This window comes from Procambarus clarkii, chromosome 53 (genome assembly GCF_040958095.1).
Source record: "Procambarus clarkii isolate CNS0578487 chromosome 53, FALCON_Pclarkii_2.0, whole genome shotgun sequence".
NCBI lineage: Eukaryota > Metazoa > Arthropoda > Malacostraca > Decapoda > Cambaridae > Procambarus > Procambarus clarkii.
Window position 1 is genome coordinate 5,203,456 of NC_091202.1, and position 21,719 is coordinate 5,225,174.

General features: G+C 41.3%; 1 protein-coding gene across 1 annotated transcript in view; it reads right to left on the reverse strand.

Moving 5' to 3' along the window:
* Window positions 1-21,719, reverse strand: part of LOC123752042 (organic cation transporter-like protein) — a 137,816-nt gene that overhangs the window by 90,760 nt on the left and 25,337 nt on the right. Inside the window, exons 4-5 of the mRNA XM_069304662.1 lie at window positions 18,691-18,794; window positions 3,349-3,503 (exon numbers count right to left, since the gene is read on the reverse strand). Of these exons, the coding sequence (XP_069160763.1) occupies window positions 3,349-3,503; window positions 18,691-18,794 (259 nt within the window). The remainder of the gene's footprint in view (window positions 1-3,348; window positions 3,504-18,690; window positions 18,795-21,719) is intronic.

Genomic DNA, 21,719 nt, shown 5'->3' on the forward strand with positions numbered 1-21,719 from the left:
ATTAATCATTAATTGGGTTGGGTACATATTTAAGAATTTGATGGAATTGGCTACCTTGTAGAACCAAAATGCATAATCAGATTTCGCTCTTCTTCTATAGACCTCAGGTGAGTGTAGCATATTAGAAAGTTTTTCTTGAAACTTCGTGTATTGCCTAGATCTACTCAACGCCTTCACGCCGAAAACTGTGCTAATGGACAAAATTCTTTCATTTATGGTAGGCAATTTTAACTCTGCTCTCATATTAACTATTCTCGTGGACTTTGGAGCCCCAAGGATGAGACGCATAGCTTCATTTTGCAAGGTGTCGAAAGATTTCAGCTCTTTGTCTGTATACAGTGTGAGATGTAGAGCATTGTATTCAATCACAGAGCGTATAAATGATACATAAAACATTCTAGTACGTCTCACGTTAATTCCTTGATTGACACCAACAAGGACCCTCAAGGGCTTTAATCTCTCCCAGAGTCTCCTCTTGAGAAAAGAAAGGTACCCAGGGTCGTTAATGGGGACACCAAGGTATCTGTAGGACTCGCAGTTCTCAAATACTCGCCCATCTATATGGTAATTGGCTGGTGGAATACCACATGGAATGAGGGCACGAGTTTTCTTTACAGAGATAAGTAGGCCACATTCCTCAGCTCTACTATCAAAAGCATCGAGCAGAACTTGCATTCTAGGCTCGGAGGCAGCCTGTAAACATATATCATCAGCATAACAGATGACAGTGTCTTCATTATTAGTTGGTAGATATTTAATAAGTTTATGCATCAGAACGTTGAACAACAAGGGACTGAGGACCCCTCCTTGTGGAGTTCCCAGTTCAAAGTGTTTGCTCTCTGTGCTTTTAACACCATTAAACAAAACATATGCTGTTCGATTAGACAAATATCCCTTTATCCATTTCAATAATTTTCCTTGTATTCCTAGCTCATCAAGCTTTTCTAGTATGATTTCCCTGTTTGCTGTATCAAAAGCTGCAGGTAGGTCGACGAAGACTACTTGAGGGGAAGTTTTAATATGAGCGAAGTATTCAGCAAAACAGTGTTGTGTGCTGAGCCCAGGCATAAATCCAAACAGTTGGGGTGACAGGTGCCCCTGTATACGATACATGAGTCGATTAAGGACAATGGGTTCAAACACTTTACAGACACACGATGTTAGAGATATGGGTCTATAATTATCTGAGTGTGGTTTGGGGATGGGAACAATGACACTCTTTGTCCAAGCATCAGGTAATACTACTTCACTTAAACTCATTCTGTACAGCACTAAAAGTGGATTACCTGGTACTTGTGAGATTAATCTCAGTAGACTGTAAGTAATACCGTCCTCTCCAGGAGCAGTTGATTTGCCCATCTTTAGTGCATGATTTAATTCCCATTCAGTTACATCATTAAGATCAGACACGTCAATAGCTGTACAGGCAAGATTGATGGTTCGTTGTCTGTTGGGGCGTGTGTCATTAAGTTTGTGCTGTATGTTAATTGGGAGTGAGGTGTAGCTTGATGTTAGTGCCCATTGATCAAGGAGAATGTTTGCTTGTTCTAGTGGGCTGTGGTGTAGTGGTTTGGTTGCTTCTAGAGATTTTTCGTATCTTTTCCCAAACCTCAACAAGTGTTGTTTGCTCACTTATACTTTGTAGGAACTGTTCCCAATGTTTATTACGTATAACGTTGCTCATGTTTCTCACCTCTCTATTTGCGACAAGAAATGTATGCAAGTCACCTTGTGCTTTGGTTCTTTTGTATGTATCTCCAAGCTGCTTTACTCGTTCATGTTCTTTAACAAATACAGGGTCAAGGACCCACTTGGGTGGTGGTAGGTGTTGCCCACTTCTGCTAGGCTTACGGCTTGTTCCCCAACACACCCATGTGTCGTAGTAGGTAGTAATTGTATCAACGAGATCTCTGGAGAAGGCCTGTACATTCGTTATTGTGTAATCTTGATACCATTTTGAAATACAACTAATACTATGCAAACCTTGCAAACCATATGGTTTGCATGGTCATGCAAACCATATGGAATATTCATTTTCCGTCTCTGATGTCTATTAGGTACATCACACTGTACTCCATAGGAAGCAGAAACTACATAGTGATCACTAACCAAGTGATTTACCAACGAACATTCCATACTATTTTGCACAAGGATTCTACCCATTACATAATCAAGTCTGCCTTCCAATAAATGAGTTTAGGTATCCGTAGTATACACAGTTAATCTGTTGTCATAAACATATTTGATAAATTTGTATCCATTATCGTTGTTAGTACTGTCTCCCAGCGTAATATGTCTAGCATTAAAATCTCCCATGTATATTGTCCCATGATTGTCTAGATCTGGGACCAATGTTACATTGAGTTTCTGGCTTCTGGCATATACGTTGAGGAATGAGAAGTGACCTGCTGCAGTTTGTACATGAAAGTGATGGTACTGTGTGTGTACATTGTGTGACGTGCTCACAAGAGTGTGTGGTAAATCACTTCTGATGTATGTTAGTAGGCCTGTGGCGTTGCTGTTAGTATAGGATGCATTGTGTGTGTGAGTGTGAGAGTATGACTGTGTGTGTGTGTTTGTTTTTAGTGACGTAAACAAAGGAGGCACATGAGCTAAAGAGCATCATGAGGCAGTAAAAATACTTGCATCCTGTATATGATGACATTGCATTCAATCAACTCATTCAACTAAGTTCAGGTAGTGTTACCTTTGGTAACAATACCTGTTATATTGTTACCTTTGGTAACAATATAACAACATATATTGTTATATTGAATCTAATGTAACATTAGATTCAGTTCATTCAAATGTCATAATGCATAATGCTACTTTAGGTGAGGTATGTGCCTTAATCTATAGCTATACATACAAATCGATATTATTGCAAAAAATCAGTATGTTTGCATCCCGTCATAACTATAGTATTTCATAACATAAGTATTTCGTCAAGTGGGACACAATTTGTGTCACACTTGAGACAATGGATTTGGCAATTAGATGAACTTTAGATAGAATGTCAGGTGTTTATGTACTTGAAAACGTATAATATTGTACGTATTAATGGTTTTAATTTTTACAAAGTGTAAAATACTACAATCCAACTTATGCATAACTATATACAATCACCAACCATAGGACCTAACTAAGCCTAACCAAAGCAAAACTATGTACTTAAACCATGTTTTAATGAATAAAGAATGAGGCTACCATTTACATCCTAACGTCAATGTTCCTCATTGCATTGCTTGGTCAAGTTTAGTACATACTATACTTTGTCTTATATATACATGTAACGGGTTAGAATGTGCCCTCGACTATATTGATGCAGGAAGTATTTTTGATACTTACTGACAAGCAGGCAACCCGTGTAGCAGCCAAAATCAACAACCTGTAATAGTGCTCTCATAAAGATGTACGTCTCCACATTCGGCGAAGCCACGGTGATGAAGCTTACAATTAAGGAGAGGACAGCACTGGTAAGCACACTTTTCCTTCGACCGATCCTGCAGATTTGTAAAACATAATAGGCTTTTGAATTGATGATTTACTTGTATTAGGATATGGTATATATATGTATGACTTACTTCTATTAGGCTATTCAATTTATTATTAACTTGTACTATGCTGCTGTATTTACGATATATTTATAAATTATAAAATATTAATGGTTAAATAATGGAAACAACAATAATGCGATGAAAGGAACAACACTTACAATATCTTTACTGCAACACTACAAATATATTTTAGTAATTATATATGTACAGACAGATAAGTTTTTAAAACAAATTTAAAATACAAATAATCTATCAAAATAATTAATGATCCTGAATCTCGCATAATGTTTCTCAGTACTTGGTGGTTGATATTTTCAGGCAATCCAACAAAATTGTCTTAAATATCTTACCCGGCAGTGTTAGAGCAAGAAAACGGAGACATCAGTAGAACAAAATGTGAACATTGTTGGTTGAAACAGTTCATTTGTGAAAGTCTGTTCAAATATACTTGCTATAAGTACAATCATTATTGAAGGATGGGCTGAGAAATTATAAAAGGGAAAATTTATAATTAATTTATTGCATTTGTCTGCAGGTTGCATAAAACGAAAACACATTACTGAACTAAATATATCGGGTTAAGCAATGTAAACAGCGTTGTTAACCTGATATAACACTTAATATCTTTTGGACGTTGTGTATCGTGTAAGCGACGAACCCTGTTTATAAATGTTCACCAAGTTACATATCATGTAAGTTAAGTTTCTGTAAGTTACGTTACCTGTAGGTTATGTTACCTGTAGGTTATGTTACCTGCAGGTTACATTTCTGTAAGTTATGTTCCCTGTACGTTATGTTACCTGTAGGTTATGTTCCCTGTAAATTATGTTACCTGTAAGTTATGTTCCTGTAAGTTATGTTACATGCAAGTTATGTTCCTGTGAGTTATGTTACCTGTAAGTTATGTTACATGTATGTTATGTTCCTGTAAGTTATGTTCCCTGTAAGTTATGTTATCAGTAAGTTATGTTATCTGTAAGTTATGTTGCCTGTAAGTTATGTTCCTGTAAATTATGTTTCATTTGTTATGTTACCAATAAGTTATGTTACCTGTAAGTTATGTTCCTGTAAGTTATGTTCTTGTAAGTTATGTTAGATATAAGTTATGTTCCTGTAAGTTATGTTAGCTATAAGTTAAGTTCCTGTAAGTTATGTTACCTGTAAGTTATGTTCCTGTAGGCTATGTTTCCTGTAAGTTATGTTATTGTAAGTGTTACGGTGCCCTCTCGTATGTCTCCTCAGTTCCAGCGTTAAGAGTCATATCTGCATACCTTGCAGGTTCCCTGAGATGCAGGGAATCGTTTATTATTGGAAGCAGCTGGAAGGAGTATTTGTGGAGAAATTGCAATTTCAAAGTTTTACAGGTAAGGGAGGTTTACGCCCCTCATACATACAAAATGGCGACGCCCCTGCCAATAGTGCGCCATTTTTGTGAGGGCACTAGCGGGCTAGCGGAGGTCACGTGACATGAGTGACCCATCAGAGCCCACCCCGGGAGGCCTGGCTCTGCGCTGGCGGAGGCGCTGAGGCTCAGAGATTCACGGACCTTGGACACGAGCGGAAGTGCATCAGTGAACTCTTGAGATCGGTGCTTTTTGAAGCCCTACCCAGTGAACTGAGCCGCCTACCCGCCAAACACACACCGAAACTACGACGTTGGTACAACGTTGGAACAAGTTTTAACACCTCCTAACCAGTTATAACAACCAATATAGCAAGTTGTAACAACGTTCTAATACGTCATAAACACGTTAAGCCAAGATATAACAACTTTATTACAAGTTGTAACAAGCTGAAAAAAAGACAGTTTCGGTTTGTGTTTCCAGGGTAAAGCAGTCGACGAACGTTAAAGAAGACTAGTGTACCCTCGACGAGCACGAAGAAATAGCGTTCAGTGGGCGAAAGAGTGCCAAGAGCTCAATACTGGGAGTCTTCGACGGAGGTGAGCGGCGACGCTAGAAGGGCAGTGTGAAGCCCCGCAGGTCACGCTCCAGCAAGACGTGCGAGCTGCCGTGACCGGGCCACATCTACTGGAGGTCCAGAAGGGAAACATAGCGTCTGGATCCATTAGAAGTTGTCTCGGTGAAAGAACGTGCGAGGAAAGCGAAGTGTTCAGTGACCACTGGTTAGACCAGTTTGAAAGAATTGAAATCTAGGAATAGAAACGGCGATGACGAGTTACTCCACGATGCCCGAGGACCTGTGACACGCGACCAGAACGTCGAGGGATGACCTAGGAACCGTGTACCTCTGTAAACATCGGAGACCAGGCCCCGGTGAACAGGATTGTTAAGATAGATCATTATTTCCCTCCCATTGTCCCTTGGTAACTAGGCTAGATAGGCCCAGCATACATATATATTACCATTATTGTGTTTCATATTAGGATCGGCTGTAGGTCAGCTCATATATTACATACTGCACGAGGAAGACAGAATGGGATGAGTGTGGCAGAGTGTATGGACGGAGCTGCCACTACCCCCCCCCCCACCCAATGAGGGTGATTGATTGATAAAGATTAAGCCACCCAAGAGCCAATGAGGGACCGAGGATCCCTTTCAATTTGCCCAGCTGTCCGAGTTGCCAGACGCGGCGAGAGGAGTGCTGCCAACGTTAACCAATTCATTTACTTATATATATCCATATGCTTATTTTCTTATATGTGTGATGTATATTCTAATTCAGTAAACTACATATCATTCTACTGCTGAGTTTAAGTGCGCCATCCATCTCTTCGAGCATTATATAAGTGATACTATATATGCACCACACTATTATTATTATTATTGGAAATATTCTGTTGACTGGTGACACTGCATAACACTGTATTCGTTGGAAACGTACCACTGTCTGGTGACACTAAGTATAACCACTGAGCTACATTTCTGGGATGTACAGTTCAAACCTAGCTGGCGACCTAAATAGTTGAGTGACACAGGTGTGTGACAGATGACCTGTGACACTCTGTTACGGCGGGCAAGACTCTGAGGAAGTGCTGTAGCAGCTGAAGCAACGACTTGAGGTCAGTACTGAGTTTTCCTTCACTCTTCTGCGGGGTACAAGGCTGGATCGCAAGCAGTGAATCCACCTGTGGAACGACTGGAGGGCTCCCAGGCGATCAGTGGCACCCGAGTGTGTGGGAGCAAAGACTCGCGGAGGTGGTCGTGGTGCTCCTCGTCTCAGGCACCGACACGACGATACCCCCCCCCCCCCCCTCTCCCGTCGTGTAACATAAGTTATGTCTGGTTAAGTTATGTTCCATCTAACTTATGTTCCTTGTAAGTTATGTTCCTCTTAAGTGTTATGTTCCCTGTATGTTATGTTACCTGTAAGTTATGTTACCTGTAAGTTATGTTCCATCTAGGTTATGTTCCTTGTAAGTTATGTTCCATGTAAGTTATATTCTCTGTAAGTTATGTTTCCCTGTAAGTTATGTTCCCTGTAAGTTATGTTCCTGTAAGTTATGTGTCCTTTAAATTATGTCCCTGTTAGCTATGTATCGTGTAAGTTATATTCTATATAAGGATGTTCCTATAAGTTTGTTCCTGCAACTTATATTCCTGAAAGTTATCTTCCTCCAAGTTATGTTCTCTGTAAGTTATATATCCTTTAAATTATGTTCTTATAAGTTATGTTCCTCTAAGTTATATTCTCTCTAAGCTATGTATCAGGTGCCTTTTAATTATATTTACTTATATTTGGGGGTCTGACAGCTGAGTGGACAGCGCTTCGTATTCGTAGTCCTGAGGTTCCGGGTTCGATCCCCTGTGGAGGCAGAAACAAATGGGCAGAGTTTCTTTCATCCTAATGCCCCTGTTACCTAGCAGTAAAAAGGTACCTGGGAGTTAGACAGCTGCTACGGGCTGCTTCCTGGGGGTGTGTAACAAAAAGGAGTCCTGGTCAAGGATCGGGCTGCGGGGACGCTAAGCCCCGAAATCATCTCAAGATAATCTCAAGATCCTTTAAATTATGTTCCTGTAAGTTATATATCATTTAAGTTACGTTCCTTTAAGTTATATTCCTGTAAGTTAAGTATCTTGTAGGTAATGCTCCTTGTAAATTAAATTCCTGCTTGTAATGTTTCCTATAAATTATGTATCCTGCAAGTTATGTATCTTGTAAGTTATGTATTCTGTAAGTTATGTATTCTGCAAGTTGTATTCTGTAATTTATGTATTTTTTAAGTTATGTATTCTGTAAGTTATGTATCTTGTAAGTTATGTATTGTACAAGTTATGTATTCTGTAAGTTATGTATTCTGTAAGTTATGTATCCTGTAAGTTATGTATCCTGTAAATTTGAATCTTGTAAGTTAAAGTAGTTGTGATAGATTGTCTATCGCAATCCAACAAAACAAACAGCCTTGAATGGACTTTGATCTGCTGCTATTTGATCTCCACTGTAAACGTTTTTTGAATAATTTGTATCACTGTATAGATCCTTGACAACCTGTCCTCCAAAAATGATAGTATTTATAGCCTCTATAAATAGAGTACAATATTTTGTAGTAGTACAAGATATTAGCTGTTGCTCGCACACACAAAATCCACGTTTTGTAACATTTATTTTGTAGAAGATACGATAAATTTGGCAACAACTAAGCCTAACTTTTTCTAGTTATGTACTTATGTGTACTAAACTAGGCCTAAGATTGTGGTTAGCCTGGTATTGCTTATATAGGCCTAGGATAGGTTAGGCTGTTTCAGTTTTAATTATGTCATTTAGAGTTGCAATTTTACAAAGTGTGGACATTTTCTGAGAACAATAGTTTATATTTTGGATATTCCATCCACAGTATTTATACGTACTATAATTTCTGGAGAATGGGGTCGTGATACAGTAATCTACAAGACAGTGTAAAATTATTTTACTCCCATTAATTTTGTTTGTGACTTTTATTAGTTTATTCATCTTTTGTTCACAATCTCAGGAATCTATTTAATGAAAGCAGAAAATCGGCCATTAGCGAAGGTATCAACAAGCTTTGAGCCATGTGGCTGAAGCCAACAAACACCACCAGTTACTAGCTGAAGCATCACGAGCGCTGAGCCATATGGCTGAAGTACCACCTGTTACTTGCTGAAGCGTCACGAGCGCTGAGCCATGTGGCTGAAGCACCACCAGTTACTGGCTGAAGCATCACGAGCGCTGAGCCATGTGGCTGAAGCACCACCAGTTACCGGCTGAAGCATCACGAGCGCTGAGCCATATGGCTGAAGCACCATCTGTTACTGGCTGAAGCATCACGAGCGCTGAGCCATATGGCTGAAGCACCACCTGTTACTTGCTGAAGCATCACGAGCGCTGAGCCATGTGGCTGAAGCACCACCAGTTACTGGCTGAAGCATCACGAGCGCTGAGCCATGTGGCTGAAGCACCACCAGTTACTGGCTGAAGCATCACGAGCGCTGAGCCATATGGCTGAAGCACCACCTGTTACTGGCTGAAGCATCACGAGCGCTGAGCCATGTGGCTGAAGCACCACCAGTTACTGGCTGAAGCATCACGAGCGCTGAGCCATATAGCTAAAGCGTCACGATACGTCGTGTGTGTACGTCAGCAGACTTGGCGGACGCGACGCAGACGAATATCAGCAGTTGCAATTGATTAAATCTATATAAATAAAAATGAAAATGCTCGTTTGTTCAAAATCGCTGATCTCCGAAAGTTCTTCACCGATTGCCTTGAAATTTTCACAAAACGCTCCATTCGTATCTGAGCAGGTTTTTATATACAAACTATACAGATGTCACGTCAGTGACGGGGAAAACGTGCTTTTTTGAAAAGATGTGTTTTTCGTGTGTTTTTCATGTGAGGGAAATCTTCGAAACCTCTTTACCTCTTTATTGACCGCTTTGAAATTTTGACACAACATTGCATTCCAATAGGCAAGTGTTTTTGTATACCTACTGTATACATGCCTCACCTGTGACAGGAAAAAACATGTATTTTTTTTTAAAGAGCGCCATCTCTAGGACATAGGAGCAACACATACTGTAATCTCTGAAAGGTCTTCACCGATTGCTTTGAAATTTTGACACAACGTTCCAGTCGAATACGTGTGTGTTTTTATATACCTACTATTTAGATGCCACACCTTTGACAGGTAAAAACATGCGTTTTTTTTTTTTTAACAACGCCATCTGCTGCACAAAAGAGCAACACACGATATACAAAATATGTTACGATTCCATTTCAATATTTCTGATTGCACTGATAAATTGAATTTTCATAGGTTTTGATTTATTTTCATTTTGATATAATTATTTAGTGTGACGTTGCGTTGAAATTGAGCTGTGTTGTTTACAATACCGTTCATTTCGTAGATATAGCTTATTTGTTTCTTTTTCATTGATTTCATTTCGTTTTTTAACTGTTCTTCGTATTTTTCAATGCAATTGGTGGTGAAATTGAGCTGTTTCGATTGTTCTGCGTTTGAATTGAAATATTTCGTTAGTATTTTTTGTTTTGGTTTTGAAAACAAGAAAATGGACAACACGTTTATTTCACAGCTGCAAATATGCAACAGCTATGAATCCACCGGCTACAACGTTAACTGCTTTCTTCACGTTATGTCAAAATGACGCATTTGCGAAAACATTGCTGTATTCGGAAGTGCCTACGTATTACACATGGAATGTCAGTAGAAAATAATTTGATCGACGCAAACGAGGAGAGCGAGTCGACGGACAACCTGGCATATTCCGATAAACTATGATAGGCAGACTGTACACCGTGCATCCCAATCAGGATGAATGCTTCTTTCTTCGCATGCTGTTGGTAAATATGCCCGGTCCAACGTCTTTCCAGCAACTGACATTTGTCATCAGTGTAACACACGCCACTTTCCGTAGTGCATGTCAAACTCTTAATTTATTGGAGAACGACCGACACTGGGATGTATGCATTAATGACGCCTCCAACACATCACATTCAAATCAAATTCGTGCATTGTTTGCAATCATATTGACCACCGGCTCTCCTTTATCTCCAACAAAGTTATGGGAGAAATATAAATCGCACATGGCTGAAGATATTATCCGTCGAATACGCAAGGAAAATTCAAATATGAACATGGATTTCCCAGCAGAAATCTACAACGAAACGATGATAATGATTGATGATTTGTGATTAGAAATCGCGAACAAAGTTCTAAATCAATTGGAACATCACTGAATCGATTTGCTGCTGCTTCTTTCAATGGGGAATTGCATCCTGCAGAAAATTACAGCACGAGTGATATGTTGTCGTATGTGCAATCAAATATTCCTAAGCTATCACTTGAGCAAAAAGGCATTTACAATCAAAAAATTCAAGCTGTCAATAACGGGCTTGGAGAAATCTTCTTAGAAGCGCTCGAGGAACTGGTAAAACCTTCCTAATTAGATTGATTCTGGCAGCATTTGGATCCCAAAATGGCATAACCGTAGCTCTTATATCGTCCGGAATAGCTGTGACATTGCTACCAGGTGGAAAAACTGCTACTTCGGCTTTGAAATTGCCATTGAACATACAGTTTGTAGTGAGTTAATCTTATACTCTCTCCATTATCTCATTATCTTAATAGCATAACTAATTAGCACTAATTACAGAAGCTACAATCCTTTCCCCAATTACAGGTAATACTCTTCTCATCTTGTTGGAGGGAGCTGAGGTGTTGTCACCATATAAGCAAGCGATATGAAGAATAGCGGCAGACGAGAGACATCTCCCGTCAATCAGGGTGCAGTCGCACCTCCACAGATCTCCAGTATCAGCTAATGATACTGGTAATGGCTCAAAATGTAACAGTGCAAGTATTTTGCACTCTTTCATGTATAATTGTGAAGTATAATTGTGAGTTGTACTTGTGTGTGTGTGTGTGTGTGTGTGTGCGTGTGGGTGTGTGTTGGTGAGGAGGCTGCGGTAGTGGAGGAGTGGGCTGGCCTGTGCTGAGTACTTTAAACAAAGAAGCCCTGTTCTGGCTTGCGAGAGTACCCACCCTGGCTCGGCCAGAGAGATGGGTGGTAGTGAGTTAGCGACCGCCTTACAGAGAGAGAAGGTGACCAGCCAGTCTTCCTCACCCTGACGGGTGACACTCCAGGCACCCTCAGGGTGTATCCGTCTGAGTTGTGAGGTAAGAGTGTCAGTAATGCATTGTCTTGATTGGGTGTCTTAGTGGTGACGAGCTGAACCATTTAGCCATGTATGGTGTGGGCGTGTATGGTGTGGGCGTGTATGGTGTGGGCATGTATGGTGTGGGTGATCCCCCCCCCCCCTTTTAATTTGGTCAATATTGTGTTAAATAATAGAATGTCAGTGTTAAATATCAATTGCTGGAATTTGGAATAATGAAATAATTTGGTAATAAACATCTATGTGTTGAATAACAAACTTGACTTTTGTTCAGTCCTCTTTTTGAATCAATGTCCCCACAAGTAAGAGTTAAGGCTAGAGAGATATCTTGATGAACACGTGAGAGATTAAGCAGTGTTCCTGTCGCATTGTTTAAGTGGAAGTGAATTTAGATTCAATGATAGGTGGTGGCAGCAAACATCAGAACATCTTAGAATATCAGTATAGTATAACATCATCGATAGAGTAGAATAAAATCAGTCTACTCTCCCCTTTCTTTTTATTCCTCCTACATCACTCTACTCCTCCTCCTTCATTCTCTCCCTCCTGCCTCCCCTCTCCCGTTCGCTTCCCGTTTTCTATTCCCGCTCGCCTCTCTCTCTACCTCAGTTTCTGCCTCAACCCCTACCCATGTTCTATCCACCCATCCCCTTTCTTTTCTTCCCTCCTCCTCTCTCTTTGTTTTTGATTTTCTACATAAGTCTTCCACCCCCCCCCCCCCGTTACAATGGTGGCAGCGGTGGGATATTAATTATCCTCGACTCACGTGTCTTGAGCTCGGACCAGCTACTAGTAGAGAAACTTAGTGACTTGAATATTGGCGATTTTCGAGATTTAAATTTGGCGAGTTTTATATTGGCGATTTTCATTTTAATTCGCGAGTTTGGCGATTTTGTTAACATCACGTGTGCCATACATTAAAATATAGAGTAATTTTCATGGAAATTAAAGAATCATAATAAGTTTTTTGTTAAACTTAGTGGTAATTTTGAGATTATCATTCTGTAAGAGGCTGCTTGTGTATGAGGCAGTCTAGTGAGGCGGTGTTGGTGACACTGACCTTGCTGTGTGTACTAGTGTATATAATTAATTGTAGGGAATAAGCGTAGGACTAAGCGGGCTCGCGATTTCGTTGCTCGGAGCCACACGTATTTTAAGTGTTATGATTAGTGCGACATACGGGAAACTAGAGAAAGTTTGGGGTATGCGCTTCGCTCTGAAATCTATGGACAGAAATTAGTTCTCGTTTCTCTTCATAGCTTCCAGGGGTGTACAACCCAGTTATAGGTTGTACAGCAATCTGTTCGGCAGGTTGTCTGGGAAATTGTCAGTGAAGGACGCTTACTGATACATTTCTGAGGTACATGGAGTTGCCTCGAGTTCTAGATCTTAACGATAAGGCCGCAGACGGTGCTCCGTCACCTAGAGTGTAGCTGAGTTATCATCATAGAGGGGGTCATGTTGGCAGCGAGACTGACCTCAAACATTCTGGTCGTGAATTGTGTCTTAGGGAGGACGGCTGCTAGTGTTGGATGTTTTTCCCCAAGGGCGGGTCAGACGTAGTTAGCAGGCGTAGCTTACCGAGGAAAAATCGTAGTTTTAATCACCACGAGAGTTAATCTTAAATTGAATTAGAATAGTCCCTAGATTAAGTATCTAGCATTAGAAACCTAGAAATTAAATGTCAGGCTAAGCTTTTACATAGTGTAAGGGATTTATTGTGTATTTTGTTAAATGTGGGAGAAGTTCAAAGCTAGAGGTGTAGCTTTTGTGGAGTTAATTTTCATTATGTTAGGTTTTAAAGATCAGTCAGTCCAGCGCTCGACTATACTTGGCTTAGGGAAGACTATGCTCGTGTTAGCACATTTAACTATTGACACCTGGTCCTGGACAGCATACTGTGGCTCTTACACTCTTTTCTCAGGTTGGAGTGGAGGAGTTATGTTTGAAGACTCCCAGGGGAGGACGAGAGTGTTGACTACCAACAACCTCCGCGACCACCAGGGCGGAGCAGTACTCTCTCTCAAGGTCATCCCTCATGCAGACGTCCACCGACCAGCTGTGGACCAGTGGTGGGGCACTCAAGGTCCAGACGGACCCCGGGACGACCCTCGGGTCGTTCCCCACACAGAGGCTTCAAGAGTGACACCTTCAGTTACGCCTCAAGTACGACCCCAGTCTGCACTCATGGAGGATAAGCCTCTCAGGCTGTCCTCAGTAGACCCCAATATCACCGGGGTACCCAAAATTGGACCCCAGATGATGAGGTTCCACTACCATCAGGACCCCAGCGGTTCCCAGGTTGTCTTGTCGACGACCCCACTGGTTGCGGAAGAAGAACAACGACCCCAGTCCGGTCCATTACCATCGGTCCATCAACAACGGACCCCAGTGGACCCCATGTTGCCTGTCATCATCGCACGGCAACCTCCAGTGGACCCCAAACTGACTACGGTGGACTCTGGTTGTCTGTTATTTTTAAGACGACCCCATTGGACCCCATGTTGCCGGTTACCAATTTTAGGCGACCCCGTTGGACCCCAGTGGACCCCCAGGTTGTCCTGTCGACGACCCCACTGGATGAAGGAAGAAGAAAGAAGAGAGAAGGAAGAAGAAAGAAGAGAGAAGAAAGAAGAAGGAAGAAAGAAGAAGATGCATGGGCCACCGTATACGACCAGAGTGTGACAGTTGGCGCCCGGCCCCTAGTGATGGTCATTGGTCACTAGCGGGGCCCAAGAAGATGCTCACACTTGGCACTTAGTCTGGTGCTTGGTGTTGGGAGCACTACACGCAAGGACGCTGTGTCTAGACCAGCCCGGTTGCCTTCATTGGCTGCCACTTGCCGGCAGACACACCATCTTGTGGCCGTGTGTGAGGCAGCGTGACAGTACAGACCGAAGACTCCGTCGAGGGATGTGGGCAGAAGGACGTCGCTGGAAGAGCAGCGCGGGTCTGTAGTTTGGGAGTGAAAATTGCCGCCCCAATGGTCGCGCCAGGACCCCAAAAACGCTGGCCAGTAGATGCTCGGCGTGGGCTGACCCTGACGTGACGGGGGCTGCCGAGTAAGCGGTATAGTGCACCTAGTAGGCTCTTGGCTCTGACCCCGGTTAACAGCGTTGTTGTGGCGCCTGAAGGAGCAGCATCCGGAAGCGGATGAATCGGGAAGCATTGTTACGACCCTCATTCCTGCCTGCAAATCGTGTCTCCCAGTGCCACATCTTCAGATACTTTTATAAGACATTTTAGTATGCTGAAAAGTATTGAAAAAAAATATTTGTTTAAAAGAATAGACCCAGTGAAAATTTGTACTGAAATATTTTAGCTAGGATTTTGTAATTATTTTTTTCTTAGGATGTATTTTCTTGTATTTTTTTATGCACCTTGTTGATATGTTTATTCTTACTTTTTTATTTTTATGTCTCCACTAAATGAAGTTTTCGAGTGTGATTCAATCTTGATTGGATCCCACTACAAAAAGCTTCATTTTGGGGGAGATAGGGGGATATGTAACAGTGCAAGTATTTTGCACTCTTTCATGTATAATTGTGAAGTATAATTGTGAGTTGTACTTGTGTATGTGTGTGTGTGTGTGTGTGCGTGTGGGTGTGTGTTGGTGAGGAGGCTGCGGTAGTGGAGGAGTGGGCTGGCCTGTGCTGAGTACTTTAAACAAAGAAGCCCTGTTCTGGCTTGCGAGAGTACCCACCCTGGCTCGGCCAGAGAGATGGGTGGTAGTGAGTTAGCGACCGCCTTACAGAGAGAGAAGGTGACCAGCCAGTCTTCCTCACCCTGACGGGTGACACTCCAGGCACCCTCAGGGTGTATCCGTCTGAGTTGTGAGGTAAGAGTGTCAGTAATGCATTGTCTTGATTGGGTGTCTTAGTGGTGACGAGCTGAACCATTTAGCCATGTATGGTGTGGGCGTGTATGGTGTGGGCGTGTATGGTGTGGGCGTGTATGGTGTGGGTGATCCCCCCCCCCCCTTTTAATTTGGTCAATATTGTGTTAAATAATAGAATGTCAGTGTTAAATATCAATTGCTGGAATTTGGAATAATGAAATAATTTGGTAATAAACATCTATGTGTAGAATAACAAACTTGACTTTTGTTCAGTCCTCTTTTTGAATCAATGTCCCCACAAGTAAGAGTTAAGGCTAGAGAGATATCTTGATGAACACGTGAGAGATAACTAAATTAAGCAGTGTTCCTGTCGCATTGTTTAAGTGGAAGTGAATTTAGATTCAATGACAGGTGGTGGCAGCAAACATCAGAACATCTTAGAATATCAGTATAGTATAACAGCATCGATAGAGTAGAATAAAATCAGTCTACTCTCCCCTTTCTTTTTATTCCTCCTACATCACTCTACTCCTCCTCCTTCATTCTCTCCCTCCTGCCTCCCCTCTCCCGTTCGCTTCCCGTTTTCTATTCCCGCTCGCCTCTCTCTCTACCTCAGTTTCTGCCTCAACCCCTACCCATGTTCTATCCACCCATCCCCTTTCTTTTCTTCCCTCCTCCTCTCTCTTTGTTTTTGATTTTCTACATAAGTCTTCCACCCCCCCCCGTTACAAAAAGGGCCACCACTTACGGGCTATTCATGCCCATGCCACCTTTTAGGTGGCTTAATCTACATCAATCAATCAATCAGAATAGCGGACAGTACAATTTCCACAGTCAACAATGTAGCACTCGGCGTGTACAGTTCTACTCAACCCAAGACGCTACAGCTTCGACACAGAGCAGACAGCAGACTACGACCGCTTCGAGCTACAACGCTCTCGCTCTCCAAGTTCAGACACTTGAAATTTCCAATCGAGCCGCCATGCTCTCGCTCCCCGAGTTCAGATACTCACAATCCAGCCGTCACGCTCTCCAACATAGAGCTCTGCGACTCCGGCCTCACTCAGCTCTCTGCTCTGCTCCAAGCTCCGTCTGAACGTTTACGACAATGCCACCAACCGACTACTGTAATCAAGACTACTAAATAAATATGAAAACTCACTTAACAATGTATATCTAATCTACCCAACAACGTAACATAAACGTACGTTACAAGTTCATTGAAACTCCCACGTGCAACATTTCCAAAGCATCCGGCAAGGGAAAAGTATTGCAGAAATGCAAACATATTGTTTGGGATGAATGCACAATGGCCCACAAACGATAGCTCGAGGCTCTTGATCGATTCTTGAGGTTATCTCGAGATGATTTCGGGGCTTAGTATCCCCACGGCCCGGTTCTCTGCCAGGCTTCCTTTCTGTTACACACCCCCAGGAAGCAGCCCGTAGCAGCTGTCTAACTCCCAGGTACCCATTTACTGCTAGGTAACAGAGCATCAGGGTGAAAGAAACTTTTTGCCCGTTAGTCTCCATCTCCAATGGGGATCGAACTCGGAACCTCAGGACTACGAATCCGAAGCGCTGTCCACTCAGCTGTCAGGCGCCCCGATCATTGTAAGATTTGCATGGAAACATCAGACCATTTGGGAACGCATTAATATTGCTTGCAGGAGATTTCAAGCAAACATTACCTGTAATTCCTGGATCGACACCAGCGCACGAAATAAATGCTTGCCTGAAATACTGTACTTTGTGGCGCCACGTAAAGACATTAAAATTAACTACAAATATGCGTGTCCAGTTGCAAAACGATCCATCAGCTGAGATATTCTCACATCAATTTCTGGAAATTGGGAACGGAAACGTGCCGGTTGATGTGAAATTCGTGCCCTCAGGACGAATTTCCTTGCCTCATAACTTCTACAATTTAGTGATGTCAAAAAAATAATTTGTTGGAAAAAGTATTTCCCATTATTCAAACCTATTATAAGAATCACGATTGGCTGAGTGAACGAGCTATTCTTGCGGCCAAGAACTAAGACATCTACGAACTTAACAATATTATTCAGTCTAACAATCAAGGCGAGGCAGTCACATACAAGTCCGTCGACACTGTTGAGGAAGCAGATGAAGCGATTAATTATCATACAGGATTTTTTAATTCACTCGATCTGCCAAGGATACCACCGCCTGTACGGCAATTGAAAATCGGCTTGCCAATTATCATGTTGCGAAATATATACCAGCCAAAACTTTGCAACGGCACGCGGCATGCAGTAAAAAATTAATCAGCAACGTCACAGCAGTAACAATCTTGACAAGAATTTTCAAAAGTAAAGATGTTCTTATTCCTCGCATTCCTATGATTCCAACAGATATGCCAATTCAGTTTAAGAGATTGTAATTTCCAATTCGATTGGCGTTTGCAATCACCATCAAAAAAGCTCAGGGCCAATCTTTAGAATTGTACAGTTTAGATCTAGACACGGATTGCTTCTCACATGGACAATTATATGTTGCGTGTTCTAGGGTCGGCAAACCAGAGAATCTCTATATCTCCACAGACGATAGACCAACAAAAAATATTGTATACCACAAAGCATTGTAAAATTAAGCATATTAGAAACGTGCGCTCTCTCTTCCATTTCTTTTCCATTTAACCAGACTGAGCCACAGCAACGCGTGGCGGGTACAGCTAGTATTTAAATAAATGTGTCTGAACCTTATTTATCATTTGAGAAATTCCTTTTCACAAAGATGAGTTAACTGCGATAGTCTCACAGTAAAAGTATTATGCTGAACTTAGGTAAAAAAAAAAAAGTAATTTTATCAACAATGTTGGGCAAAAAATGCTACTTATCCAGAAAATATTAAATGTCAAACATGCACTGCATGAACCATTGAAAGCTTTTCGCATTCAAATTTAACAAATTACTATTAATTAGTAATACTATCTAAATGCATACTCTTAAAAGATGGGTTTTAAATCATAGTCGAATTAATTTCCTTCCACAAGAAACCTTGTTGGGATGTACTGCATACGCAAAGTTAACTTTAGCCCAAGAATACAAGACTCAAGTATAGTTGCTGGTGGGTTAGTGAGCTAGCTAGTGGCACGGTTTAAGAACAATCCAAAGGTTGACAGGTGTAAATCCCAACACCAAAAACTTGGTTAACTTACATATCAAGCATATAACCATAGATGATACTGCCAAAAAGGGTGCCAAGTTGGCTCGCTGCTTGAGTGGTAGAGTAGAGAGGTCGTCGATCACACACCAGGTCCCACTGAAATATAACTCGTTTAGTCTCGGTTATAAACCTTGTGATACAAGTATTCCTTATATCCTTCACATTCTTATGTAGTCTCATTCTGACTCATGGGTCATCTTAGCCACTAAACTTACAACAGTAAATTATACAATAACTGTTGTTCTTTATGTAAACAATATTTCAAGCTAACGCCAAGTCAGCAAGCCGATGGGTTTACAACCAACAACCCTCCCTGTCAAACGTTGACGTCAAAATCCCAAACGGACAAATAAAAGGGTAGTATAATTCATAGCGACTCGCAAACATTCCCTTTTTCAATAATAGGAGTCCATAGGTTAGGTGAAGCTCCATTGTTTTAATCCTCCATTTTCTGTTCGTTGTGGCAACTCCAGAGGACGAGCTGCACTGATCTACATTACATTACTTGATATCATTTAGAAGATTTACTCAATGTCACTGTTTTTCGTGCATCGTCACAAACACAAGTGTCGTAGTAAACACAGTACCAGGAACACAGGTGTCGTAGTAAACACAGTACCAGGAACACAAGTGTCGTAGTAAACACAGTACCAGGAACACAAGTGTCGTAGTAAACACAGTACCAGGAACACAAGTGTCGTAGTAAACACAGTACCAGGAACACAAGTGTCGTAGTAAACACAGTACCAGGAACACAAGTGTCGTAGTAAACACAGTACCAGTTCCTGTGTTCCACAGGAACACAAGTACAAAAGTTGGAGATGTAGGCAGGAGTGAAAGGGAAGGTACTTCACTGGATAAAGGAATACCTAAGTAGCATCGGTAAGCATAGGTAGCATAGATAAATGAATACCTAAGTAGCATAGGTAAGCATAGGTAGCATAGATAAATGAATACCTAAGTAGCATAGGTAAGCATAGGTAGCATAGATAAATGAATACCTAAGTAGCATAGGTAAGCATAGGTAGCATAGATAAAGGAATACCTAAAGGTGAGGCATCAGATTGGCGAGACTTCACCATTGGAGTCCCACAGGGTTCAGTCCTTGGACCTGTACTGTCTCTGATATGTGTAAATGATCTACCAGAGGGAATAGAATCATTCCTCTCATTGTTTGTTGATGATGCAAAAATTATGAGGAGGATTAACACGGAGGAAGATAGTAGGAGACAACAAGATGACCTAGACAAACTGAATGAATGGTCCAACAAATGGCTACTAAAGTTCAACCCGAGTATATGTAAGGTAATGAAACTAGACAGTGGAATAGGAGGCCAGACACAGGATACCGAATGGGAGATGAAGTACTTCATGAAACGGACAGAGAGAAAGATGTAGGAGTTGATATCACACCAAACTTATCTCCTGAAACCCACATAAAAAGAATAACATCTGCGGCGCAGGCAAGGCTGGTTAAGATCAGAACTGCCTTCAGGAACCTGTGCAAGGAATCATTCAGAATCTTGTATACCACATTTGTAAGACCAATCCTGGATTATGAGGCCCCAGCATGGAGCCCGTACCTTGTCAAGCACAAGACGAAGCTGGAAAAAGTTCAGAGGTATGCCGCTAAGCTAGTCCCAGAACTAAGAGGCATGAGTTACCAGGAAAGACTGCGTGAAAAGCACCTCACGACACTTAGAGACAGAAGAGTAAGGGGAGACATGATCACATCCTATAAAATTCTCAGAGAAATTGACAGAGTAGATAAAGATAAACTGTTTAACACAGGTGGTATGCGAACAAGAGGACACATGTGGAAACTGAGTATCTAAATGAGTCACAGGGACGTTAAAAAAATATTTTCAGTGTCAGAGTAGTTAACAGATGGAATTTATTAGGCAGTAATGTGGTGGAGGCTGACTCCATACAGTTTCAAATGTAGTTATGATAGAGCCGAGTAGGCTCAGGAATCTGTTCACCAGTTGATTGACAATTGAGAGGCGGAACCAAAGAGCCAGAGCTCAACCCCCGCAAGCATAACTAGGTGAGTACAAGTGTAGTAACAAGTACAAGTACAAGTGTACAACATCTCTTTCTAGGCGTTTAACGATGCATAAGCAACAGGGCTCCATTAGGAACATATAATCTCTTCCCACAACCAAACCATCGCCAGAGAAATCCTAGTAAACAACACAGAAATCATCGATAGATACAGCGATAGCAGGCGGCTTGACGTTTGCGAGGCATTACACATCAAGAAGTCAACACCAGCAATCAACAGCCAATTAATGCACAACTATATTCTACCCACCTCAAGACTCAGCTCCAATATAGAAGCATCAAGAAATATGGACCAATAGGCTTTCTACAATCACTTCTATTCAATACCCATTGTTTCGTGTTCTGTCTTGTGTTGATGAAATTAATACCTTATTAAATACCACCTCACCCCATCCACCTCATTCAAATGTAGATATAAACAAAATCGGAGATGTGTAAGTTCTATTCAGTTGTGTATGTGTTAACTAAAGTCTTCGAAAATGTAATAAGTTTTACGAAACGCGCTCAAGTGTCGCGTCAGACTAGAAATAAAAATGAATTTTGGAGAATTGATTTTTGAATTACCACCAACAGTGAAAAGAAATGTACGAAAGATTGAGAAAATTCGTGTTAGAATTATTAATCTTACTTTTTCGGTCATATTTAATAATATATGTCTACAGGAAAGACTGCTACCAAAATATACTAATATATATATATATATATATATATATATATATATATATATATATATATATATATATATATATATATATATATATATATATATATATATATATATATACATCTTTAGAACACTTTCCCACCAGGAGACTCGAACCCTAGCCAGCACAGAAGCCTTCCAGCAACTGGCATAACAGGTACGCCTTAACCCGCTCCACCACCCACTCAGACCCTTAAAAGAGATGGTAATTTCGGAGGTGGTGATCTTTGGTGTATTTAAATACTCCGAAATTA